We start from the raw sequence: 26,775 nt of genomic DNA on the forward strand, positions 1-26,775 counted from the left end.
CCTTTTTATGGCTGAGTAATATTCCACTGTATATATGTGCCACATCTTCTTTATCCATTCCTCTGTCGTTAGACATTTAGGTTGCTTCCACGTCCTGGCTATTGTGAACAGAGCTGCAGTGAACACTGTGGTACATGGCTCTTCTTGAATCATGGTTTTCTCAGTGTATATGCCCAGTAGTGGGATTGCTGGGTCGTATGGTAGTTCTATCTTTAGTTTTTTAAGGAACCTCCATACTCTTCTCCATAGCAGCTGTATCAATTTACATTGCCACCAACAATGCGTGAGGGTTCCCTTTTCTCCACACCCTCTCTAGCATTTGTTTGCGGATTTTTTAAACTGAATTTATTTATTTATTTGTTTTTTATTTGTTTATTTTTGGCTGCACTGGGTCTTCGCTGCTGCACATGGGCTTTCTCTAGTTGTGGTGAGCAGGGGCTACTCTTCGTTTCAGTGCATGGGCTTCTCATTGCGGTGGCTTCTCTTGTTGCAGAGCACAGGCTCTAGGCACATGGGCTTCAGTAATTGTGGCATACGGGCTCAGTAGTTGTGGCTCACGGGCTCTAGAGTGCAGGCTCAGTAGTTGTGGTGCCCGGGCTTAGTTGCTCCACAGCATGTGGGATCTTCCCGGACCAGGGCTTGAACCCGTGTCCCCTGCATTGGCAGGCAGGTTCTTAACCACTGCGCCACCATGGAAGTCCTGTTTGTGGATTTTTTTTGACGATGGTCATTCTGACTGGTGTGAGGTGATACCTCATTGTAGTTTTGATTTGCATTTCTCTAATAATCAGTGACGTTGAGTCTTTTCATCTGTTTGTTGGCCATCTGTATGTCTTCTTTGGAGAAATGTCTATTTACGTCTTCTGCCCATGTTTTGATTGCGTGGTTTGTTTTTTTGATATTGAGCTGTGTGAGCTGTTTGTGTATTTTGGAGATTAATCCTTTGTCAGTTGCTTCATTTGCAAATATTTTCTCCTATTCTGAGGGTTGTCTTTTCTTCTTGTTTATGGTTTACTTTGCTGTGCAAAAGCTTTTAAATTTAATTAGCTCCCATTGTTTATTTTTGTTTTTATTCTCTTTACTCTAGGCGGTGGGTCAAAAAAGGCCTTGCTGTGACTTATGTCAAAGAGTGTTCTGCCTATGTTTTCCCCTAAGAGTTTTATAGTGACTGGCCTTACATTTAAGTCTTTAATCCATTTTGAGTTTATTTTTGTATATGATGTTAGGGAGTGTTCCAATTTCATTCTTTTACATGTAGCTGTCCAGTTTTCCCAGCACCGCTTATTGAAGAGGCTGTCTGTCCTCCATTGTATATTCTTGCCTCCTTTGTCAAAGACAAACCCATGCACATATGGTCACCTTATCTCTGGGCTTTCTATCCTGTTCCATTGATCTGTATTTCTCTTTTTGTGTCGGTACCACACTGTCTTGATTACTGTAGCTTTGTAGTGTAGTTTGAAGTTGGGGAGCCTGATTCCTCCAGCTCCATTTTTCTTTTCAAGATTGCTTTTACTATTCAAGGTATTTTGTGTTTCCATACAAATTGTAAAATTTTTTGTTCCAGTTCTGTGAGAAATGCCTTTGGTGATTTGATAGATTGCATCGAATCTGTAGATTGCTTTGGGTAGTTTTGTCATTTTCACAATATTGATTCTTCCAATCCAAGAACATGGTATATCTCTCCATCTGTTTGTGTCACCTTTGATTTCTTTCATCACTTTCTTATAGTTTTCTGCATACAAGTCTTTTGCCTCCTTAGGCAGGTTTATTCCTAGGTATTTTATTCTTTTTGTTGCAATGGTAAATGGGATTGTTTCCTTAGTTTTTAATGTTCAGCATTCAACCAAAAATTAGTAGGACTGCCATGAAGCAGGAAAATGTGACCAAAAACCAAGGGGAAAATCCATCAATAAAAGCAGACTGAGGAATAAAAAAGATGATGGTATAAGTGCATAAAGAAGGTAAAATAGCTGTTATAACTATGTCAAGTATTTTAAGAAAAACATGAGTATAGTGAGGAGAGATAAGGAAATATATTTGTTTTTTAAAGAGCCAAATGGAACTTTTAGAGATGAAAAATTAAGTATCGCTGTTGGCATTGAGAATAGATTAGATACTACAGAAGAAAAACTAGTAAACTTAGAGACATAGTACTAGAAAGGACCCAAGATGAAGCACAGGAAGAAAAAGACTGGAGGAAAAAATAAAAAGAGAGAACAGAGTTTGATTTGATTAACCTGTGAGAGAAAATCAGGCAATCTAATATATGTGTAATCAGAGTATCAGGGAAAAAGCGGGGAGGGCACAGGAAAAGAATTAAGTAACAGCCAAAAATTTCCCAAATTACTGAAAATAAATGCTAAAGAGAAAAAATTTAAAGCAGCCAGAGAAAAAATAGAATTATTTGCAGAGGAACAAATATAGGAAAGTTTTGTTACCAGAAACTACGCAAGGCAAGAAGACCTTGGAGCAACATCTTTAAACTGCGGGAAGCAACCCGAACCTTGAGTTCTGTACCTGAGGAAACCATCTCAGAAATGGAGGTGAATTAAAGACTTTCCAGACAGACAAGGGCTGAGATGGTTCATCGCCAGCAGTCATTTAGGCGGAAGGAAAATGATGCTAGTTTGAAGCTTGAATCTCTACGGAAGAATGAATCGCAAGAGAAATAGCCAAAATGTGGGAAAATATAAACGTTTTCCCCTCGTTTTAAAATTTCTTTGAAGGTAATTGACTGTTGAAAGTAAAAATAATGAAAATACATTATGAGGTTTCTACTACATATGTAAATAAATTGTATAACAACAGTAGCACAAGGAGTGGGGACAGGGTGGAAGCAGTGTATCATTACTGTAAAGATTCTTGCACCAGATGGGAATTGGTGTGATGTTATTTGAAGACAGACTGCAATTAGTTAAAGTATGTACTGCACACTCTAGAGAAACTACTAAAACAAAACAAAATGAAAAGTAGCCATAAGCCAATAGTGGAGTCAAAATGCAATCCTAAAGAATACTCACCTAAAAGAAAGTGGGAGAAGAGAGAGTGTGAACAAATAACAGGTGGGACAGATAGAAAACAAATCATAGCTATATTGATAATTATATCCATTCTAAGTGCTCTAAATACTCTAATTAAAAGGGTGATATAGTTGGACTTGATTTAAAAAAAGCACTATGCTGTCTACAAGAGACACACTTTATATATAAACACATAGATAGTTTAAAAGTAAAAAGATGAAAAAAATAAAACGTCCAAACACTAACCATAAGGAAACTGGAGTGGCAATATTTATATGGGACAAAATAGACTTCATTTAATTAGAAGGAATAAAGAGTCATTTCATAATTTTAAAGGGGTTGATTCTTCATGAACACATAATACTTTTTAACGTATCTACGCCCAGTTATAGATGCTTCAAAATAGTGACAGAACTGATAGGAAAAAAAGACAAATGAACTTTATGCTTGTGTACGTCAACACTCCTTTCTTTGTAACTGACAGAACAGAACGAGTAGACAGAAAATACCTGTGGGTACAGAAGACCTGAACAACATAGTAAACTTACTTGACCTAATTGACATTTCTAGAGCTTACCACCCAACACACTTCTAAATAACTCACAGGTTTAAAAAGAAATCACAAGGGAAATTAGAACATATTTTGAATTAAATGAAAATGAAAACAGCATATCAAAATATGCGGGATACTGCCAAAGCAATGCTTGAAGAGAAATTTGTGGCTTTGAATACTAACATTAAAAAAGAAGAAAGAGCCCAAACCAGTTATCCAAGCTTCCATCTTAAGAAGCTAGACAAAGAAGAACAAATTAACCCCAATGCAAACAGAAAGAAGGAAATAATAAAGATAAAAACAGAGATCAGTGAAGTAGAAAACAGAAAAACAGTGGAGAGAATCAGTGCAACCAAAACCTGGATAAACCTCTATCCAGGAAAAAAAGAGAAGACAGCAATTATATGTAGTAGAAATAAAAGAGTGAACGTCACTACTGATCCTCCAGACATGAACAGAATAGTAAGAAAATATTGTGAACAGCTTTCTGTCAACGACTTTTTCAAGTTAGAGGAAATGGGCAACTTTCATGAAAGACACAAATTGCCAAAAGTGACTTCAAAATATGTATAAATCTTCGTGGTTCTGTGTCTGTGAAAGGAAGAAGGTGACACCCCTTCTGTACTCACTCAGAAGAGAGAACACTTCCCAACTCATTGATGAGGCAGCGTTACCCTGATGCTAAAAATAAAAATGTTACATGACAAGAAAGATACCGACTAGTATTCCATGAGAGCAAAGAAACATAAAAGGACTAACAAAATATTAGCAAATTGAATCTATCAATATATAAAAAGTTGGTTCACCATGACCAAGTGGGATGTATTCTAGAAATGCAAGCTTGGTTTAACATTTGAAAATCAATGTAATTCGCCATATTAAGAACACAAAAGAGAAGCCATACGATTTTTTTCAACAGAGGCAGAAAAAGGCATTTGACAAAATTTAACAGCTATTATTAAAAAATAAAATAAAATAAAACAAAAATTTAAACACACTAGGAATAGAAGGAAATTTCCTCACGCTGATAAATGGCCTCTGAGAAAAACCAAGAGTTAACATTATACTTAATGTTGAGAGACTGAATAATTTTCTCCTAAAAACGAGGCTCAGGGCAGGATGTCTGCTTTTATCCAACCTTTCAACATTGTCCTGGGTCCTAGCCCAAAGAAAAAAACAGAAAGAAATGAAAGGAAGATGTATATCTGTCTTATTCACAGATAGCATGATGTAGTACATAGAAAACCTAAGTAACCTACCCAAAAAGCTACTAAAACTAACGAGTGCATTTAGCAACATCCCATGATATGAGGTCTATTCTATATAGAAGTCAATTGTATTTCTGTGTACTGCCATGGAACAGCTGGAAATTGAAATTTGTAAAAAAAAAGCACATTACCACTTACAATAGAATCAGAAAAATGAAATAGAGATGAACTTAATAAAATACACAGAAGATCTGTACACCACAATCTAAAAGACATAGATGAGAGAAATCAAAAAAGCCCTAAATAAATGGAGAGATACACCATGTTCTTGGATTGGAGGACTTGATGGGGTGCCAGTTCTCTTCAAATTAATCTGTACATTCAGTATATTCCTGAACAAAATCACAAGCTTTTTTTTTTTTTTTTTTTTGGTAGAAATTGACAGGCCGATTCTAAAATTTATGTGGAAATGCAAAGGATCTAGAATGATTTTGAAAAAGAAGATCAAAGCTGGAGAACACTTACTCTCTGATTTTAAGATTTCTTTTAATGCTTACTCTGTGCAATATTGACGTAAGGACAGATTTATAGATCCAGGGAACAGAATAATATAAAGCCCAGAAATAGACACACACTTACACAGACAATTGAATTTTTACAAACTTGTCAAGGTAATTAATTGGAGAAGGATAGTGTTTACAACAAATGGTGCTGGAATCAGGAATAACAGTATGGGGTAAAAAAGTGAATCTCAACCCAAGAGTCAAACCGCACACCAAATTAGTTGAAATGGAGCAGAGGTATAAATGCAGGAGTGGAAATCGAAAACTGTTAGATGAAGACATGGGAGAAAAGCTTTGAAACCTTGGGGCAGGGAAAAACGTCTGAGGTGGTTTTCTGTTCCTGAGTTATGAGAGTTTTTTTTGTTTGTTTGTTTTTTGTTTTTTTTTTTTCGGTACGCGGGCCTCTCACTCTTGTGGCCTCTCCCGTTGCGGGGCACAGGCTCTGGACGCGCAGGCTCAGCGGCCATGGCTCACGGGCCCAGCCGCTCCACGGCGTGTGGGATCTTCCCGGACCGGGGCACGAACCCGTGTCCCCTGCATCGGCAGGCGGACTCTCAACCACTGCGCCACCAGGGAAGCCCCGAGAGTTTTTATGTTTTGCAGATATACTCTCTCAGCCCATGACTTGCCTTTTCAGTTTCTTAACAGTGCCTTGCAAATACCAAAGTTTTACATTTTCACGTAGTTCAATTTATCATTCTCTATGGCTTTTTGTTTTGTGTGTGTTTGCCTTAAATATTTAGATCAACTGGGGGCAAAGGCAAGGATTTCTTAGGACACCAAAAGCAAGAACCATAAAAGAAAAAAGTGACAAAGTGAATGTCATGATTAAAAACCTCTATTCTTTGAAAGTGACCACTAAGAAAAGGAAAAGGCAAACACTGGTCTGGGAGAAAATGAATGTAATATTTGCATCTGAAAAAGGACTTATATCTAGAACATACAAAGATCTCCCGTAACTCAAAAGAAAGAAGACAAATAATTCCATTTTAAAAATGGGCCAGATGTCTGAACAGATACTTCACACAAGAAATTCCACAAATGGCCACTTAGCACGTGAAAAGATGCTCATCCAGGAAATGCACGTTAAAAGGACAGCGTGACAGTGGGAAGCAGCCGCATAGCACAGGGAGCTCAGCTCGGTGCTCTGTGACCACCTAGAGGGGTGGGGTAGGGAGCGTGGGAGGGAGACGCAAGAGGGAGGGGATGTGGGAACATATGTATATGTTATAAAGCAGAAACTGACACACCATTGTAAAGCAATTATACTCTAATAAAGATGTAATAAAAAAAGCAACAGTGTGATCCCACTGCACTCCCTTTGGAATGGCAAAATGGGGAAAGTCAACAGAGCCAAGTATTACTGAGGATGCTGGGACAACTGGAGCGCTCATGCATTACTATTGGAAGTACGAATAGTTCCGAAAACACTTTGGCTTTCTTATAAAACCAAGTCTATATTTACTATGTGACCAGTGATTTTCCTAGACATTTACCAAAAAAAAAATGAAGATGCATGTCCACATAGAGACTTATCCATGAATGTGCATAACAGCTTTAGTCCTAACAAAGCGTTAGCTCCCCCAGTGTCTAATCAGCTGGCAGACAATGTGTCCGCACGAGGAATACTGCTCACTCGTGGAAAGGGTGACACCTGGCACACTTGCAGGAAGAGCACGGACTGTGTAATTCCGCGCATGTGATGCTCTAGGAAAGGGTGAGTGGTGCTGATAGGAATCTGAGCATGACGGGAGAGCGACTGGGAGAAGGAGAGGGAATTTGTGGCGGGGGTGGGGGGATGTCTGATACCTGGTGTCGCAGTGGTGTCTGCATGAGTGCATGCATCTTTCGCTCATCAAATTATGCACTTGTGACACGTTTTGTTTGTAAATTATACCTCAATATAGTTGATTTTTCAATAAAAGGAATCAAAAAAGAACTTAGGTGCCCATCATCAAGGATATTCAAGTGAGTTTGATCAACTGTTTCCATTCAGCTATTAAAAATAATGCTGGAGAGGAATTTGAACAACATGGAGTATGATTATGACAATATTAAGTGAAAAAAAACAGGATCTGTTGGCTGATCTAAAGTCCCTAAAAATATGCCTACAAAAAATTAGAAGAAAACACACAAAATTGTTTAAATGGCAATTTCTACATGGCAGAATTATGTGTGACCTTTAGCGTTCTACTGAATACATTTCTCTATATCCGAATGTTCTATAACGAACTGACATGCTTTTGTAGTAAGAAATCAACTTACAGTTTTTTGAAGTTAGGGGTAGTCTTACAAATGAATTCCCAAACAAGACTCTGTTTTGATAAATGCATGAAACTTGGTCGTTCTCCCACTTGGGAGACCATGTGTCGTTTTCAGTCACCAGGTCATCCTTCTGTCCTTCTGTCCGTAGGTAGTCCCATGGGCTATAATACCCTTTTTTTTTTTTTAAATACCTAGCACAGTCTTTCACAAACAGAGAATTCTTTAAAAAGGAAATGTCTTAGAAAGGCATTCCATGTCTAGTTCATTTGGAGAATATTGAATATTTTAACCCCTCTTAGAGAATCACCAGTAAGGAATCTGTTTAACTTTGTTTAACCCAGCACTTTCCAAGCTTACTTTATATTAGAATCCTACACAAACAACGGAGTTGTGTGGAGTACCTGCTGGGAGTGTTGTTCTGTCCTTCAAAACTGAGTAGCAGCTTCCTGGCGGGTCTGAGCCCTCCCCTCTTCCACTTCTCCGTCCGAAGGGAAGGCGCAGTAAAGCCCAGGAGTCAGTTTCACTAAAATCTACTGCACATTTCAGGCAGTGACCTTCATTTTGTTTCAGATGACAGGCTAAACCGCAAGTCAAGCTTTTGGTGGTCTAGTAAACATGGCCTTCAAGTGCTATATAAAATTTGGGTGAAATCGAACCCTTTTCCTGAATTCTTCCAGAAAGAGACACGGGCGTGAGGTGCTCAGGTCCCGGACAAACGGAAGGTCTTGCTTTGCCCCTCTCGTCTGAGTCTTCCGTGGGCGGCAGCTCCCACCTGCGTGCCCCGTACCTGCGTCGCTGGGCTGTGGGAGCAGAATGCTTACGTTGCATCTTCCTCAGTGTGTCTGAAAAGGCAGAATTCCTTCTCAGGGCCAGATAATGAAATCATGATGGCTTTATGAATGCTGTCTGCAAGTCATGTTCTGTTGTTTGTTTTTTTTCCAATTTCCTTCCCCTGGATCTTCTCTGGGCCCCATGAGCCGCATACCAATCTCAGCTGGAGGACAAGCAGGGTAGTCGCGGCTGCTCCCGGGTCCCGTCCCCGCCGTCCCCGTTGCAGCTGTGACTTTTGACAGGGCCGGCGAGTCCTTCTTGGGAACGGTTTCTGCACAGTCAGACACCAGGCAGAAACGAGCAAAGAAAACACACTGAGATGGAGCAAAGCCTGGAAGGCCAAGGATAGTATTGAGCCTCTAGGCCTTCGGGGCGCGCACCTCCTTCCCCAAGGATGCTGATTTAATTTCCCTCTTTCACGACGCGGTCATGTCCTTCTCTGCACACAGTGTGGTATAATATCGTGTGAAGTATAAAAGCACGGCCACAGTGCCACATTCCCTGGGTTCGAATCCCAGCTCTGCAGCTTTCCCGGGGAGTTAGTTACCCTCAGCGCCTCCATTTTCTCATCTGTAAAAGGGGGATGATAAGGGTCCCTGCCACACAGGGTCGGGGTGAAGGTTAAATGGGTTAACATTCGTGAAGCACCTAAAGCAGGGCCGGGTGCATCGTAAGCTCTGTGTGTTTGCTGTTAATGATGAAATGGGTAATTGACGGAAAATGACATTTGTCAACAGTGAATACAAGGGACACATGAACTGTGAAAACAGTATAAGATTGGGCAACTGATGATACATGTTTGGGGACCCAAAAACGTAAAGTCACACCAGCATCTCGTGCTTATGTGCCCAGAAGGAATGTAAGCGAGACGCTTAGCAGAGAGGCAGTTGAGGGAGGAACGGCCTAGGTGCCCTGCTCTGGTTGCATAGAGACCTCTCCTCCTCTCTGGGAAGTAATCCGCAGTTTTGTCAGAATTACCACACCTTTTGGCTGCGTCTGTCTCCTGCTGAGCAGAAGTTCTCAAACGCTAAGGTGCTGGGAATCACTTGGGGATCTTGTTAAAATGCAGATTTGGAAACAGTAGTTCTGGGCGGGGCCTGAGGCTCCGAATTTCTAACAGGATACCCAGTGATGCAGGGGCTGCTGGTGCCTGGACCGCACTCTGAGTAGCAAAGCCTGGGACAGTCACAGGACCTCAAGTTCCAAATGAGCCTGACAGTCACACGCCCAAGCCCTTCCCCCTTTGGACCTTGATCGTAGTCACCTGTGACTTTGCCTTCCGTGGTGGACTGGACAGTTCTCTCCTTAAGGCAGAATCTGCTTTGGGTCCTTTCTGAACCTTGCGTTCTGCCCAGCACAGTGGCAGACATTTGCTAAATGAATCAACATTTACATGAATCAATAATGGAAAACGAAATTTTAGAAGTTGAGAGTTTGATTTTAGGATTTGTGTGTGTGTGTGTGTGTGTGTGTGTGTGTGTGTGTCATGCAGGAAGGGTGTAGGGGCAGATTGCTGGAAAATGAAAAAACCTAAAATTTCCAGATTTTCCCATGAGAGCTGTCATGCAGTGAGCACCTGCGGCTGATTTAGTTCCTTCCCTCCTCTTTCCTTCTGCCCTCACGCCTCCAGGAATTGCTTAAATGCTAGTTGAATTTAATAGCAATTGGACCTAATTTATCATCTGATAAACTGAGATAAAAAGAGTTCTCTGGACGCCCCACTCCTGCCATCAGTGACTCTGGGAATGCCCTCGGGGAGATGTAGAGTTCTGAAAAGCTGGAGGAGTACCTGCCGTTCTCATTCCCTGCGGTCTGAGAGAGATCGACCAGGAGATGATGGGGATCTCCAAGGTGCGCAGCTAGGGTGTCTGGAGCCCCGGTCTCTAATATGAGGTGAGAGCCCAGGCTTCAATGACGTCAGTCCCTTCTGAGCCTCAGGAGCGTGTGGGGCATCCCAGAATCGATGGCGACTCAGTCCCACCCAGTTCTGCAGGAGTCAAGTTCTTCCAACAACTTAATTTATACAGTAATTTGTTTACTTCAAAAGTTATAATAGCAAAAAAAAAAAATTATAATAGCAGTCTGTCAGAACTAGCGCTGGAGGTTGGAGAAGGTCCAAGAGCTCATCGCTTGGGAAGCATTTCGCATGCTTTCCTGTAACACGTGGCATTTTAAAACATTTGATGCTTAAGTCCCAAGAGAAGGTGGAAGTCCGTAAACCCAAGACCAATGTCCTTGTTTGTAGTAGCCTTTAGGTGATTTTGCTTCCAAATTGCAACGCGAGGAGCAAAATTTCAATTAGAATCACCTTCTATGTCATGTTTCATTTACCTGCATTTTCTTCCTTTACTTAACTACCTGGCTTATAAATTTGTTTTGCATAAAAACATTGTGAAGGAGACTAATTACATTCATTAGGGAAGGTAAAGAATAGGACGGCAAACACGGAGGCATTTTCATTTTAAATGCAATGCTGGGAGTTGGCACGTTAAGTGAAAACAAAAACCAGGAGGACATAAAATAATCTTTGCAAGGCAATTTAGCCATCTAGAATACCTCTATGCCCCTTATTTCATTTTTAAAGAAGATATTTCATGTTTCAAGAAAATTATTCATATTCTTTTGTGGATTTACAAGTGTATTGTGGATTTCTTGTGTCGGGATTGAGTTCTTTTTTAGTATCTTTTTTATATAGATAAATATCTTTGTATATAGAATTCATGTTGCTTTTAAATAATCCCCCAACATTTTCATTAGAATGAAGACTACAGGGGAAGGGGAATGAGTACCCTTCACTCTATAGTAGAGGCAATTTCTCATCTTATTTTCTGAAAATAAGTACACGTTTTGTTTGTGTTTTCTTAAGGAATAAAGCATGACATTTTGTTATTCTCTTAAGCTCCAAAAGTTGTGAGGGATGATATATATAAATTCTTATTTTTTTTGATGTGTGAGGTATCCATGCTAATAAAACGAAGCCGTGTAAACATAATCAAAGTGTCTATGTTAGGAAGGGGAGAGAAGTGAATGAGCATTTCTAGTAGTCAGAGTTCTTTTGTCTTTAAGGGACGACAGCCGACCTTGGCGTAGCCTGGGGGACACGAAGGACCCCGGCCGGTTCTGCTGGGCCCGTGACCACCTGCAGACCAGGCACTGAGGCCACAGTGTGGCCAGGCTTCTCCTGGGTCTGGTCCTGTCATCGGGGGAAGAGACCTCTGGGCTCGGCGACCCCACAGAATTCCGCGATTTGAGCCGGGGTGGGGGGGGGTGGGGGGGCGGGTCCTCCACCCACTCGGGATGTTACTTCTAGAAGAAAGGTGAGAAGTGGGCTAGGCCGACAAAAGCATGTTCACGCAGCTCGAATGATCGTTTAGTGCAAGCCCAGAAGGGTGCCGTGGCCGTGCCCCCTTCAGCTTCACCCCAGCACTGGAGGCACCATGACGCACGACCCCCGTACCCTCGACGGCCACCTGCTGATGGGGGGGGGCGCGGTCCGGGTCTAAGCTTCATACCGCATTTTCCATCTTGTTCGCGTGTATCCTTTCTTCGTGACGTGACGGTTGTGTGTCAGAAGCAAACAACTTACCGAGCTGGGCTGAGGCCTGCGAGCCCGTGGAAGGAAGCCCGACCAGGACACAGAGACAGGAGAAGCCAAGGCCTGGCTTTTGAGTGTTCGAGAGCCCAGGTTGTGATGAAAAAGTGAGATGGGAGGATCCTTCCAGGATAATTTTCCCTCCGTGCAGTTCGGGCCTCTGCTCTGTCACTGGAAGCAAGTCCCCCCCCGCCGTCCTTGGGGGTCTGCAGTCTGGGGTCCTCGGTCTGGATCACTGAGACCCAGTGGGTATCCACAGCCAGCCTGTGTGCTGAGTCCTCCCTGGAAGGGCCCTGGTCGCCCTAAGTCCCCCATGTCGGGGTAGCAGGGCCCATGCTCCCAGGGTGGTGACAGTTGAAGGGGCGCCACCGTCTTCCTACCCCAGGGAGCCAGAGAGGCCTGGGGAGGGCCTGCACGTGCACAGGGCCGGCGACCGCAGCGCTGTCGGGTAGGACGGGAGGCCTCTGCCCTCTGGGAGCTCCTGCCTGCCCTGCTTTGTGAGCTCAGAGGAAGGCTGTAGGTATTTTCTCTGAGCTCCTGGATTGTCTCTGGAACCTCCTATCATATGGCTTTCCTGTCATATGGCACACCGGTCAGCATCTGGAGGAGTCTCACTTTAGCTGTTTTCAATTTACTGTCACGTTCCATTTCTTCTACTGTTTTTGAAAATGTCTGTTGAAATTTTCACTGAAAAGACTTGGAAAACGGGCTGCCATCTACACATTTAGAGTTGGCACAATGTCTGCTCTCGAAGTTTTTGACGCCACTGAGTGATTTTTTGCTTTCAGTTTGTTGGAAAACAGCACCTTCATGTGACTTTGGGTCAGTAGAAGATACTCAGGGGAGCAGGTCAGTGCTGCATGCAGTCCTGATAACATCTAAGGTCACGTTTGGCAGTAAAGTTCCCATTTGGTTGTTTACATTGAGAAGGCACCCTTGTGACAACAAATATTTTCTTCCCAGAACATCCCGGTGTGTGTGTCTGTGTGTGTGTATCTATGTGTACGTGTGTGTATATGTGTGTATGTGTATCTATATGTGTATGTGTGTATGTATCTATGTGTGTGTGTGTATCTGTGTGTATGCATGTGTGTATCTATGTGTACGTGTGTGTGTATCTGTGTGTACATGTGTGTATGTGTATCTATGTGTACTGTGTGTATGTGTATCTATGTGTACGTGTGTGTGTATCTGTGTGTGTGCGCATGTGTGTTTTTGGAGGAGTTTGTGTTGTCAGGGTTGTTGTCAGTGTTAGGCTTTGCTTTTCACTTTCCCATCAACTTATCGCTAAGTAATGTGAAAAGGAAGAGCTTTTCTCCTATAGTTGAAGTGATGCGTAAACCAGACAGGCCAATACTTGTCTTGACTAATTTTCTGTCATTAATCTTGTTAAATTTTGAGAAGAGAGTTGTAGAAATAGCCTGCAACCATGTGAGAACCACCGTCTGCTGCTGGGGAGATGTTTAGCCAATGGAAATATTTATCATAGTTTGTGGTATCGTATCTACATTTTCAGTCAAAACAACAAGGGCAAGCATTATTGTATGTTGAAAAAGAAGCTCCTTTCTAGCGCCTCCTGGCTGAGACAACAAGCATCTTGTCTTTGTGCACATTCTTCCCCAATTGCGGATTGTTTCCTGGTGGGTGGGATTTCTGGCCCTTGGGCCTGGAGGATGCCCAGAGGGGACCGTAAGGAGGTGGGGGGGGGGGGGGGGTCTGGGTGTGAGCCCGTGTCCCATGGTTGGGTGTCTATGCCCTGGGCGTGAGCCCGTGTCCCGTTGCTGGGTGTCTATTCCCTGGTCATGAGGTCATGAGCCCGTGTCCCGTGGCTGGGTGTCGAGGCCCCGGGTGTGAGCCCATGTCCCGTGGCTGGCATGTCTGCTGTGAGGCCATCCTGGAGAACGTGCTGAGCCTTGACTGTGTCCAGTTGCTTTTGGACAAAAGCACATCCTTCTGGCCAGTCGTTTTTGACGAACAGAGTTTCCCCAGGACGTACCTTGCAGCTCCGCCTGGGCTGGGCGGGAGTTGGGAGAAGGGAAGTCCCCGTGGCTCTGCGTGTTTTCCTCTGGGAAGGTTCTGTGCGTTTACGCGTGTTTAGGGGCGCCATCCTCGGCCGCGTCTCTTCAGACTCACCCCCTCTGAGCCCCCGGAGCTGCAGCCCCACCTGACAGCTTGCTTACTGCTTGTCTGATGCCCATACTGTCTAAGCAAGTTGAGTGGAACCTCTGACACGGAGGGGTAGAAATATCATCACTTGCGTCTTCCGTGGAGCTGGGAGAATCAGTTCTCTTGAGAAGCTGGGTGTCAGCACCGTGAGAACTTGGTGGAGATGCTCTGACCAGACCCAGGCCTTCAGAAATGTCTGCGTAGAGACTGGACTCTCCCTACCAGCTTCCACTCACCGCTGAGACAGAATCTCTCCCACCACTGGGAAGTCTAAACCCTACTATCATTTCTTAAAAATAAATTTATTTATTTGTTTGTGTATTTAGTTATTTACTTTTGGCTGTGTTGGGTCTTCATTGCTGTGCGTGGGCTTTCCCTAGTTGTGGCGAGCGGGGGCTGCTCTTCGTTGCGGTACACGGGCCTCTCATTGCGGTGGCTTCTCTTGTTGTGGAGCGCGGGCTCTAGGCGCGCGGGCTTCAGTATTGTGGCTTGTGGGCTCAGTAGTTGTGGCTCGCAGGCTCAGTAGTTGTGGCTCGCGGGCTCTAGAGCGCAGGCTCAGTAGTCATGGCTCATGGGCTTAGTTGCTCCGCGGCATGTGGGATCTTCCCGGAACAAGGCTCGAACCCGTGTCCCCTGCATTGGCAGGTGGGTTCTTAACCACTGTGCCACCAGGGAAGTCCCCCTACTATCATGTTATACTGATGAACTTCTAAGATACTTGGGGTTTTAATCCATTAAAAAAAAAACCCAAAGTATAACAGCCTAAAGGGATGTGAACTTTAATTCAAGCGACAGGTTTTTGTCTAGCAGCGCGTGTAGGTCTGATGTGAGCCCTGATGCTATTTGTGTCTTGGAGGCTGGGGCAACCCTTGTTCCATTTCATGTACGGTTGATGCAATTCACTGGGTAGCAGGTCAGTTAAGTTCTTTAACTAAGGATCCATTAGATCCTCAGAGTAACTGCTGCATTGTAAGTTACCTAATGGGACGGGGGCCGTTGTACTGAAGACAGAGCAGACGCTCCATAAACGTGCTCGCTGCACATTTTCTTCTTCTTTTTTTTCCCAGAGCCAAAATCATCTAAGAGAACCAAGACACTTCCTTGCCCTTGAGAAGTGTAGGTTCTAATTAGGTGGTAATAAGAACTCATTATGTACAAATGTATACAAGTAGATGATGGTATTGTGCAAATTTATCACATCAGTTCTGAAAGAACAGCCCTGTGATGGAGGTTTGGGGTGATGTCGGCAGGAAGGTGGAGTTAAGTGGGCCTTTGGCCCAAGCGGGAGCCGTGGCTGGGAGTTCAGGGGAGGGAGAGCCTTCCAAGTGGGTGGAAAGGCATGAGAACAGGCGCAGAGGGGCATTAGTAACCTGGCTGTGGGCAGTGGGCAGGCCGAAAGCTGGGCTGGGACAGCCTGGCCACCTCGGGTGCAGCGAGAGACACGCACACCTACCGCCCGCACACCCGTCGGGTCTCAGCTTAGAGGCCTCCCTGAGGCCACCACCCTGCCAGGTGCCACCTGGTCCTCTGACAGCCCCTGTCTGCCTTCTGCTGCCTTCTGCTGCCTCCTGCGTGGCCGCCAGGCCTCGAGCCCTTCGAGGACAGAGGCCCCCGTCCTCAGCACGCGGCTCAGCTCAGCGCCTGGCACTTCTAGGCGCTAGCTGGGGATTTGCGGGAGGTGCAGGGGTCAGACAGCCCTGAACTGTGATGGGGCTCAGACAGAGTGGGGCTCTGGTCCCGAAATCGCCACCTCCCCACCGCGGGCCCCCGGTCAGGCCACCGTGCGGTCTGCTTCACGCTGTAAAGCAGGAGAAACTCCACCCACATTCCTTGGGGGCGGATAGGACACCCCAGCTGAGTTAAAATAAATACGAATAGGCAGATAAGAGCCGCGTGAAGGCCGCGCAGGAACGCGGAGGCTGACTGAGAAGCCCCGTCACTGCCCAGCTGAGGACCGTGCTCTCTGGTCTTTCATTTGATCTCTTGAGCCAGTCTCATTCGGCCTCGTTAGGCTCGACGCCACAAGGCTGTGTCCACTGAGTTAATCACACCCGTCGGATTCCCTACAGATAAAGCGTGAGAGAGGACAGTTTGAAAGGAGAACTTCTCTATTTAGTAGTTTCCAGTGATACTGGTGAAAAAGAAGGAAGCAGAGGAAATGTTGACCAATCGACAACTCTTACTGAAGCCACGTTTGGGAGGGGCCCCGTAGGATGCAGCGTCCTTGTCAGAGGACGCAGTCTGCTCTCTTCGACCGCGTGGGGTGGAGCCCTTCCCGTGTGGCCTTCTGCCACCCGCTCAGCCCCCCGACGGCTCTGCGCGAGGAGGGCGTCCTGGTGTGGAAGCCTGCCCTCCAGCAGGTCACGGGAACAGCTGCTTCTGGAAGCACGGGAACAGGGATTTAAATTTCACCTTTCGCTGTAGTTGGTTATTCATTCATTCAGCCTAACGGCTGGAGCCGCTTGTTTAGTAGCGATGATCCTTATTAAAGGAAGCGAAGTGGGACACCGAGCGCCTGGAGACCTGCAGTCTGCGTTTCAAACCCGCACAGGGTCAGCGCCCGCGCCCGCGGCCCGCGGCCCCCTCCCTGCGCGCACCCAACCCCCGCCCAGAGCCCGCGCCCCGCCTCCCCGGTGCTGCCCTTCAGGAGCGAGAGCAGGTTGGGTGATTAAAGCAGCGGCCCTGGAGCCCCCCCTCCTCCTGCCCCTGGGCAGGTGCCCCCCGCCCGGGTCTGGGCCTCAGCCGCCAGCCTTCTCCAGAAACCTGTCGTCCCTCCCTCCGCCGCCGCCAGCTCCACCGTCAGCATCTTGCCGGCCCCAGGTCCTACATCCAGTCTTGAAGAAGGGCCCCCCTCCCTCCAGAAGGTGCCCGGTCGGCTGCCCCCCTTCCACCCCCGCCCTTCACTCCATCGGAGCCGCTCTTCCGAGGCCCCGCAAGCGTCCGCAGCTCCGCGTCCAGGGGGCCGGGGCGGTGGGCACCTGGCCGGTCGCACGGCCTCCCCGGGGCCTCGCTGGCCGGCCCGCTGTTCGTGGAGCTCTCGTTCACGGCGGTTTTCTCCTTCGTTGCTGTTTGTCCGTTTCCAGTTGCTCCGGCACATCGTGTGGCGTCTGAGCATGTGCAGGCAGTGTCCCGCCCCCAGCGACCTCCCGCCCTGCACCCCCACTTTCCCAGCCGGTCCGCCCACTCTGGCCATCCTGCGGCCCTTCAGCGACGCGAGAGACGCGTGCTTTCTGCGCTGGTGCCTCGTCTCGGGTCGCCTCAAGGTCTGCTCTGCTCCCGTGGTTTCTGGCGTCTCTCTGTGGAAGTCCTGTTCTCTGTATCATTCAGCTCATCACTTTGGCTTTTGCGTCCATGTGACTAAACAACGTGCTTTGATTGCTGGTCCTCGACCTTCCCCCTTGAGGCTTCTCTCCTGGCACCTCTTATTCCAAAGGAGAGCTGTGTCCCTTGTGACCCCGTGTCTCCCCCCCACCTCAGAGCTGTCCTCCCGTGTTACGCCGTCAGGACTGACCAACGCGTTCACTCCGGGAAACAACACTTCCTTCTTCCTTTCTTACCCTTAAGCATGTCCCTTGCTTACCATAGACCTAACGGTTGTCTTTCTCCGTTTGCTTCATTCTCCATGTGTTTGTCACTCACTTCCCCTCAGTCTGCCCTGAAGGTGCTCAGGCCGGAGGCTTACCCTCGGGCACGTCCCCTGCGGCCCCCCTCTAGATCCTTCCGACCTGATCCCACCTGGACCGCTGGATGGTAGAGTCATCCCCTATTTTCTGACATCTTTTTAAAATTCTGTGGTTTGGTGAAGCCAAACCTTAATTCGTTTCCTGAGAATGGTGCATGGGAAGCAAATAGTTTTTGACCAAGCTTATCTGAAAACATCTCTATCCTGCCCTCAATTAACAAGGCGGCCAATGTACATTTCTTGGTTGGAAATAACTTTCCTTCAGAACCTTGAAGGCGTTGCTCCATTGCCTTTACTTCGAGTGTTGCCGTGGCAGCCCAGGGGCCACTCTGGGCCGCTCCCATTCCCTTGAGCTCCCGGGGACCTCCTCCTCGTCCCCGTGTTCTGAAACTCCGTGAGGTGGTATCTGCGTGCTCTGTGGGACGCTTTCAGTCTGGAAATGCGTGTTCATCTGCTCTGATCAATTTTCTTTATATATGTTAAGATAATTATTTTCTTTACTCTCTTTCTGGAAATCCTATTATACTGACCTCTTGAGGCCATCTTCTGATTTTCTTATCTTCCTTTTTCATATCTACATCTTTTTGCCCTACTTTTTGGGAGGTTTCCTCATTTGTCTTCAAAATCTTCTCTTGAATTCTTAATTTCTGAATTTTTTCAATTTCTAAATCTTTTTTTTCAAATTGTCCTTTTTTATGTAGTATCTTATTTTTGTTTCTTTGATATCTTTCCTTGTCTCTCTGAAGAGTGTGTGAGTTTTTTGTTGTTGTGTTCTGTTTTTAATGATCTTCCCTGTTTGTTCTGTTTCCTCCAAGTTGCTGGTTTTCAGTTTGTCTGCTGTGATTTCTGTCTTCGTATGTGTGGTTTTCCTCACGTGTGTCTGGTAATCCTCGGTTTTCTGCTCATGTTTACAAGTGGCGGCCTAAAAAGCTGATTGGGGTTTTTGAGGACGTAGAGCCTGGGGGCTCTGGGGGCTCTGGAGGCCGTTTAGTTGGAGAATCTGAGCCCAGAGGAGAGTTCCCAGCCTCCTCCCTGGAAGGGGACCAGCCTGACCCCAGCACCCCCTCAGGGCAAAGGATGCTGGGTGTTCTGCATACAATCCACTTACCTTTCCTCTTCTCCGTGTGGTGGCCGCACGCTCACAGGGCCCAATGGCCTTCAATCCTGCCACCTTCTTCAGGACGGAGGGTAAGGCCATTGCCCAGTGATGCCAACCCTGGGAGGGGACTGGACATCGGGCTGCTTCCGGGGGAGTTTAATCAACCCCCTGTCTGGAGTATCTGGGCTTCCCCGGGGCCAAGTGGGCCCATGCTCAGCTTCCCCGCTGCCAGCTTGCGGGTCTGTTTTTTGGGGCCTCTGCCCAGTCCTTTAACACTCGTCCGTCTCCTCTCCAGCTCCCAGAACTTGGGTCTTCTCGTCTCTCCTGTCGTTCACCCCTTGTCAGCGTGTTCGTTTTTGCAGGGGTTCCGGGGAAGGAACAGAAGTGTGTGCAAACACCGTCCTCGCCCAGGACCTGCTGACACTCCCAGGGCGCCCCATGCCCTTCCCCAGTAAATCGTGGCTGCTGGTGACCTCCCGTCTCCACGTGTGCACCCTAGTCAAGTCTTGGTCCTTAAAATACTCCCTGCGCGCTTCTGTGATGTCCCCAGCTTTGCGCGCTTCTGTGATGTCCCCGGCTTTGCGCGCTTCTGTGATGTCCCCGGCTTGACGTCGGCTGCCCACTTGGCTTGGCTTTGCTCCCAGAGGGATTCCTTGTTGGGGAGAGTTTAATAGCGCCTCATCTTGACTTACTGTGCTAGATTCTTCAGTGCGTTCTATTGCTATTTAACGCTTATTAGGAGCCAACAGTTTTATTTTCAAATTTGGATTATACAGGATCCCTGCTCAGTGAGCTGTTGATCTACATTAGTGGCTAGTAACTCCCGCTAATGAGCTGGATCCCCTGCCCCCTGTCAGGCCACTGTCACTTCATGAACATTGCAGCTCTCCTTTGAGTCATAACATTACCTGTTAGGACAAGTTAGCTCTTAGCGTTTAATGGTTAACACAAGTGTTCTGTGTGTCGTTGTAACAATGCTTTCTGGTCCTTGGCCGAAACTTTTGCTTATTGCCCTCTTGCAGACCTAGTGCAAGTTAGAAAGTGGTTTCTGCCACCTCTGTTCTGCTCTGCGTCCGTCCCTTGGTGACAGTTGGCTGTTCAGCACAGCCATATTCATCGTAGGGCAACGCCACGCCCCGAGAGACGGCCGTGGCCGTGGACACACGTGCAGGCTGCCTAGCAGCACCAGGCAGAGGCAGAGAGGCCTGCATGTGGGCAGCCGCCCTGCAGGTGCCTGCATGGTGTCAACTCACTTCTAATGAGCAGGTTCTTCCCCGTCTTTTCCCACTTCAGCTGCTGTTACAAATGCCAGTGTTGGCCCAAGGCTGCAGGGCAGCCCAGGAGAGTCCATAGCGGTCGGGGAAGGTCCCGCTGAGCCGGCCATCACCCTGCCGGTGTGGACCAGAACCGGATGCTTTCCTGGGGTCAAGGGTGAGGATGTGTCAGTAACTCATCCCCTGACGCAGGGGGGCAACTACGGTCTGCAGGCCAGACCCCAGCCAAGGCTCGTTTTTTACTGTCCTCTAAGGATGTTTTTACTGTTTTAAAGGGTAGTTAAAAATTTTAAAGAAAGAAGATAATGAGGAAGAGAAGAAGGAGGAAGGGAATGAGGAAGAACACGTGACAGAGCCTCTTATGTGATGCTCTTCACAGAAACAGTTCACAGCCCAAGGTCTGGAAACGTGGCCAGCTTTGCCAAGTTCCCTGGGCCACACGTGACCACGGTCAGGGGACGCCTTTCCCGAGGCCTCGTCGACTTAAATATGTATGTGGCTACGTGTGTGGTTTCAGAAGGATTCATTGTAAATACGTGGGTCTGAATCACCATTCCTCCAGCTTGTGGCCTCTGTTCGGATTCACCACCACGACGGGCAGTGTCACGCGTGTCTGTGTCCCCACGTCAGCCTGACCATCACAGATTACGTGCCGAGCCGCAGCTGGAAGAAACAGCAAAACGTGCTCCTGGACCCTCTGGCTCCGTGCAGATGCCGTCAGGAAGGCGTGTGCGGAGCTTGTTTCTCTTCGTGAGTGTGAAATGTGAACAGAAATAAAACTGAAACGCACTCCTGAGAAACAAATATCCTTTCATTTACTGTTGATGAAAGCGTCACCCGAGAGAGGTTCCACTAAAACAAACAACTTTAGAATTAGGTAATTTTTTTCAATCATGACTTTACCAAATATTCTCCCTCACTGTGGATATTGGCCAAGGTTTGGTCTCCATCCATCAGAGATGACAGGGCTCACCAGCCCCTCAGCTTTTCCCATTTTACAGCAGTTTTAGTCGGCATACTCTAAAGCATCCACCTACCATATCCAGGTGAATGTTCCAGAAACTTAGCTCTGATCCTGCCAAATAAGTCTAGGCAAGGGAAAGAAATTAAACCAAATAAGTAAATTACCAAACCTTTTTTCAGTCATTAATATAAAAGTCATGGAAAATGCCAGTTGTACATTTTTTTTTATTGTTCAACATATTAAGCTATAATTCTCTCTGTGTCGTGGAATGTTTTTCATATTTGCCTTTAGTACGTTGGCAAATCCAGCACACTCATGAACTGATTCTTCCTCCCACAATGAAATATTATCCTTATGCTATCAAAAAGTAAATTGAGGATAGAACATTTGAGGGGTTGATCAGAGAGAAAGCTTGTGAGGCCAGTTGAAGTCTCTGATACCCAATCTATGTCCAAAATACAGCCACAATCAATATTTAATGTCCATCTTCAATGGCCTGTAATTCACACAGTCAAGTAACCAACTTAATGCTCTATTCTTTCCTTTGATCTCCACTGTGACAGAATTGTCCTGTCACAGGATTCATCACCAGCTGATAAAGCAAACTAGGTCTGAGGATAAGCATTGAAGTCAGACATTACTTGGTAACTTCTTTTCTTTCTTTGCCGAAAAGTTCCATTTGTAGAAACAAGTCAAATAATATAGTATTTTTTGTTCTTTGGATATTAGTTCGTAGAAATCCAGAGGTCAGCTTTAGCCAGTGGCTTCATTTCTGTAAAAGTGAGAACATAAAATGGAACTCCAGCCAGAAGCTGGTCTTGAAACTTGTGAACTTGCCCCTCAGCTTATGAGAAGAGGGGGCTGCTGTCGAGACCCTGAACTGTTGTCGACTGTGGATGCTTAAGGAAGAACACTTGTCCAAATAGCATCGTAGCTGAATCAGAGAAAGAAGAGATGCTGAAAGACCGTCGCTTAGCAGGAAATCAACCGATTCATTATGCACTTTTCGGAGGTTTAATCATCTGGGCTTTATCAGTGGGGCCAGCTGCTGCCTGGGTACAGCAAGGGCGCTTGTATGGAATACGGGGGTGCAATGAGTGGTTAATTAGGGTATGAAACTTATTCTAAAGTGGAATGCATTCAATTTACAATAAATACTCCTAAAACTACAGAAATAAAAAAAAAAAATAAGGAAGGGAGAGACAGGAGAGATTAATTCATAATAATTGACTTTATCAAGAATAGTCTAAAGAGGTACAGAATCTTGGAAATCCTGAAAGTTGCCCAGTTCCTTGTTGTGGCTAATCTGTTCATTTCTGGGGTCTCACTTCTGAACATACCATGATCTTCCTTAAAGAGGAAGGAAAAGGCCTGCCCTTTTGACATAGATCTGGAAAGGCTTTAGAACCGCTGTTGCCCTCTTAACACGGTTAAGCACCTGCGTGTGTTTCCTGAGTTGATGGGCTTCTGGCTCCTACAGGGAGAAGCCACGCTGCCCGGCAGCCTGGCCTGATGCTCCCAAGCAGGTTGGGGCTGATCAACTCTTTTTCTCCTTTCCAGGTGGGAAGGAGAGAATGAAAATGAAGTGGGCAGGTGCAAAGAGACCGGCAAAGTTCACGTGACCGTGGATCTCAAGTACTACCGACCAACTGAAGTGGTAAGTGTCTCGGCCCTGGCGGCAGGGCCACACCCGGCCACTGGCTGGGAAAATATTAACTGGTTGCTGCAGCCAGGCTTCCCAGCTCTGCCCTGGGCTCTCTGTCGTCCCTCAGTGCGCGTTCCCCAAACCAGAGCCCGGGGAATTGCATTTGGGGTGTTATTCTCGCCACAAAATGCACTGCCGTGTAAAGGAAAACAGGGTAACACACACCCAGGGAAAGAGCTGGTTTCAGAAATGGAGGCTCAGATCAAAGGTGGATCCCATCAAGGTAGTGGCCTGATGGATGGCTGAGCCCCGGTACCTGCAGGACGTCTGCCTTCCAAGGCCCCCCATGGCCCTCAGGGTCTGGAGATCCCGGTGCACACGCTCATGTACACACACACTCGCACGCACTCACACGTGCACACACATGCACTCACCTACACACGCACAAACCTGAGTGGTGTTAAGCCCTGCACACTTTTTAAGCTTCAGCTCAAGTACTGTCCTGGTTGTGAATCCTTTTCTGGCCGATATACTACCACCACTGAACTTATTACTTTTTCCTTTGTGTCTGTTGATACATTATGTGCTATATACATAACTACGTTATAACACTTATTATAATTTACTATACTCATTTGTTTACGTGTTTTTCTCCAAAGAGTTTCTCCAAAGTCTTTGAGGAGAAGGACTTTTTTTTTACTATCTTAGATGAAAAACTCAGTGCTTAATGATTATTGGTGGATGGGTGGATAAACGCATAAGTTTCTGAATACAGAAGTTCCTGAATATATTCAAACTTGTATTGAATGACTGAACACACATTATCTATTAATTTTATGGGTGAAAGAGTCCCCCTTGCTTACATAAGCACTTCTCTAGCCCTCACCCCGTAATTTGCCATTTGTCTTTCAGTTTTATTGATGGCTCTTTCTCCACCAGACGTTTACTTTAGTATTTTTAAAAACATGACTAGCCACTAATTACTAATGTTTCATACCCTCCCAATCTGTAACAATACTTTATCAAATACTAAATTTTAAAATACAAAAAAATAAAAAGAAGTTTCTGTATTAAGAAATGACCTACAGGTTGTTTGAGCATAACATGCTCCTTTCCTAGATTTATAAGAACTTCTAGCTTGGTGTTGTCACTTAAATGTGGGCCACGTTCACTGTGGTGACAAAACTCAACGTTTTAAAGGTACCTAAAGGTGATAGAAAGCAGCAGCTTCAGAGAGAAATGTTCAAACGTGGTGGTTCCCGAACGAAATGGATATTAACCGTGAAAGTAGAATCCTGGAACCTGTTTTACCTGTGTTTGAACCAAATTCCTATCTGTTGTACAACCTTCCGAGATCAGGAAAGCCACGGTGAAGACAGATCGAAAGTGAACCTGTCACCGGTAATCACCCTTCAAACTGTCTTGTTTCAAACAAAAGAAAACACTTCATTTCATGCACTCTTACACACAGGAGCGAATAAAAAGGAAAGGAAATCAGCAGTGCTTGGCGACTGGGGCTGTGGAGTCGCATTGTCCTGGCCCGGGCGGGGCCGGTCTTCGACACACAGTGAACAATGGTGCCCGGTGCTGATGGGGGTGGGTGTGGCCAGCAGAGGATGTGCTTGTCCCAGGGAGGGGACACCAGCGCGCTCCTGCTGACACAGCAAGGAGACCCGGCTGTGGAGCCTCCCACCGGGCCCAGAGATGGGCCACGGGCTCTCTTTTTTCTGGGACATAAACAGGCAGCTTTCTTTCCGTGCTCGCGAATGAAAACTCATCTCAGAGTGGAAAACGGACGGAGCCAACCCTCAACCCCTGTAACAACTTCACCGCGGCCCTTCTCGTTTCCAAAGCTAGGAGGTCGTTAAGAACAGCTTGTCTGTCAACCTTACCTGGGCACCGTGTGGGGTTGATAAGGACCCTTGGGCTCCCAAGACGGTTCTTGAAGTCCCTGTGGACCCTCTTTCCTGGCGAGGCTCCACGTCCGTCCTTTTGTTCTGGCCAGTGTCCCTGCCGTACCTGTTCTGCAACTCTGTTTGCACAAAAGGCGTTTGAACGTGAGGGTGCCCTCCTATTTCCTAGGCTCTCCTCTCACCCATCGAGCTCTCCCCACCACCCGGATCCCCTTTACCGCCTCTGGTCTTGGATTCGGAAGGCTGCGCTAATTTTGCCCACTCCACTCAGCACAGGGCTCTGTCGGGCAAGCCTTCTTGTGTGGTGAGGCTAAACTTTTCACCTCATTCTTCAAAACAGCAGTTTTCCCAGAACTTGGATCCGCTTGACAGCCGTACCTGGAGTTGCCTCGGGGGTGACAGTGTTCCTCCAGGTGAAAGGGGGTGAGAACTGGAGCCCGCCTGCGAGCTCGCACTTGGGTCTGTGCCGTAAACAACACACCGGGGCGTCGCTGGCGCGAGGCCTGAGAGGCACTCGATGTGGGGAGACGTGTAATTCTCCGTGTCCCGCTGTGTCCTTCCCTTTTCTGAGGTCAAGTCCACCTTCCAGGTACCACAGCCTCCCTCTCATCCTTCCTCGCTTTCTAGAAAAGCTTGTTCTCCTGATCGGCTTTCATCCTGTGTCTTCAGCACCTAGGACACCCCGGAGACGAACGCATAAACTAGATCTTCTTAGAGTCCAGTGGGGCCAGAATGATGGAAAGAAAAAAAATGCCGTAAAGAAAATTGGGGGGGAAGAAGCAGGTCATGGAACACCGGTATCCTAAAGCAAGACTGAAGGGAGATAAAGATTTACATGGTTTTCGGAGTGAGATTCAGACCAAGCAAGGCAGCCTGTTTATGCAGCACCGGCCAGCACTGACCCCAAAGAGGCCGCCAGTGATTCTGTACAGAGCAGACCTCCCAGCTGAAAACCTCTCCCTCGTTGATTTTGTCACCACAAAATCTTTGGTCCTGCTTCTGCTCCAGAGTGGAGAGTCCTAAAGGTTTTGTTCTGAGCTTAGGACTCTGGTGTCCACTTGAGCTGAGCGGAGTCCTGGTTTCTGGTTCCCGCTCTGGACACCTCTGGGCTTCCCTTGCATGTTGAGGAGTTTTACTGCTGTGGGAAGCTGCATCCTGGAAATCGGACTTCACATTTCCCATTGCCCCTGAATCCCAGCGTCGGTGATGGCAACACGAATACTTGGGTCCTGTACCTCTGTCCACTCTGGCGTTTCCTCTGCCTGTACACGTACGCAGAGCTGTGGCATCGTGCATTTGTGTGCGGGGAAGAAGCAGGGTTGGGCTTAAGGCCAGACGGCCTGAGTTACCAGATGTGTGAACACAGGCGTGTTACTTCTCAGTGCCTCTGTTTGGCTGTCTTTAAGGATGGGATTCATAGTCAAACTTCTTTCAAAGAATTGCTGGAGAATTAAGAGAGTCACACAAAGTGCTCATTAGAGCAGTGTCTGGCACATGGTAAAATACCAGTATTAATGCTGTTATTGTTAGTTATTCATTCATTCAACAAATGTTTACCAAACCCTAAGAATTCAGCATGGAGGAGACAGACCCATCCGGCCCTCGTGGAGAGTGTAGAGAGGAATAGGTCAGTTACTCGAGTCGAGTGCCTTCTGAAAAGGAGAAGGACGTCACTGGTGAAGTGTACGTATTAACCACTAAAAAGTCAATAACATGGTATAATCAGGGCTTCTAGCAAACGCTAATAGGTACTCTGATTTTTTAAATTCTTGTTTTATCTTGATTTTTATCCTTTCTGACCCTCTTTCTGAAGATTCAGTAGCTCTTCAGCGGTATGGAATTGTCATGTAAATAGGAGACAATTAACACTGACCTATTAATTTAAAATAATAACGAAGATGCCATCTTTCTGTTTGAGAATCTTTAACTTGGAAAATTCACAAAGGTTGTATTGGGAAGTGTCCGTCCCAATGTGCCGAATGTTAATGACACCAAATGTT

The 26,775-nt window shown here is 46.4% G+C and overlaps 1 protein-coding gene across 4 annotated transcripts in view; it reads left to right on the forward strand.

The window, feature by feature from the left end:
- GMDS (GDP-mannose 4,6-dehydratase) overlaps positions 1–26,775 on the forward strand; it is a 479,365-nt gene that overhangs the window by 389,142 nt on the left and 63,448 nt on the right. For 3 of the 4 annotated variants that reach the window (XR_004352102.1, XM_032648007.1, XM_032648008.1), the window contains one exon: positions 22,778–22,874. Coding sequence is in view for 3 of the 4 variants with exons in the window: in XM_032648007.1 (XP_032503898.1) it covers positions 22,778–22,874 (97 nt within the window). In the remaining variant the exon portion in view is untranslated. Of the gene's footprint in view, positions 1–22,777; positions 26,735–26,775 lie in introns of those variants that run through there. The other variant, XM_032648006.1, reaches the window with a different exon arrangement.

This window comes from Phocoena sinus, chromosome 11 (genome assembly GCF_008692025.1).
Source record: "Phocoena sinus isolate mPhoSin1 chromosome 11, mPhoSin1.pri, whole genome shotgun sequence".
NCBI classification, from domain to species: domain Eukaryota; kingdom Metazoa; phylum Chordata; class Mammalia; order Artiodactyla; family Phocoenidae; genus Phocoena; species Phocoena sinus.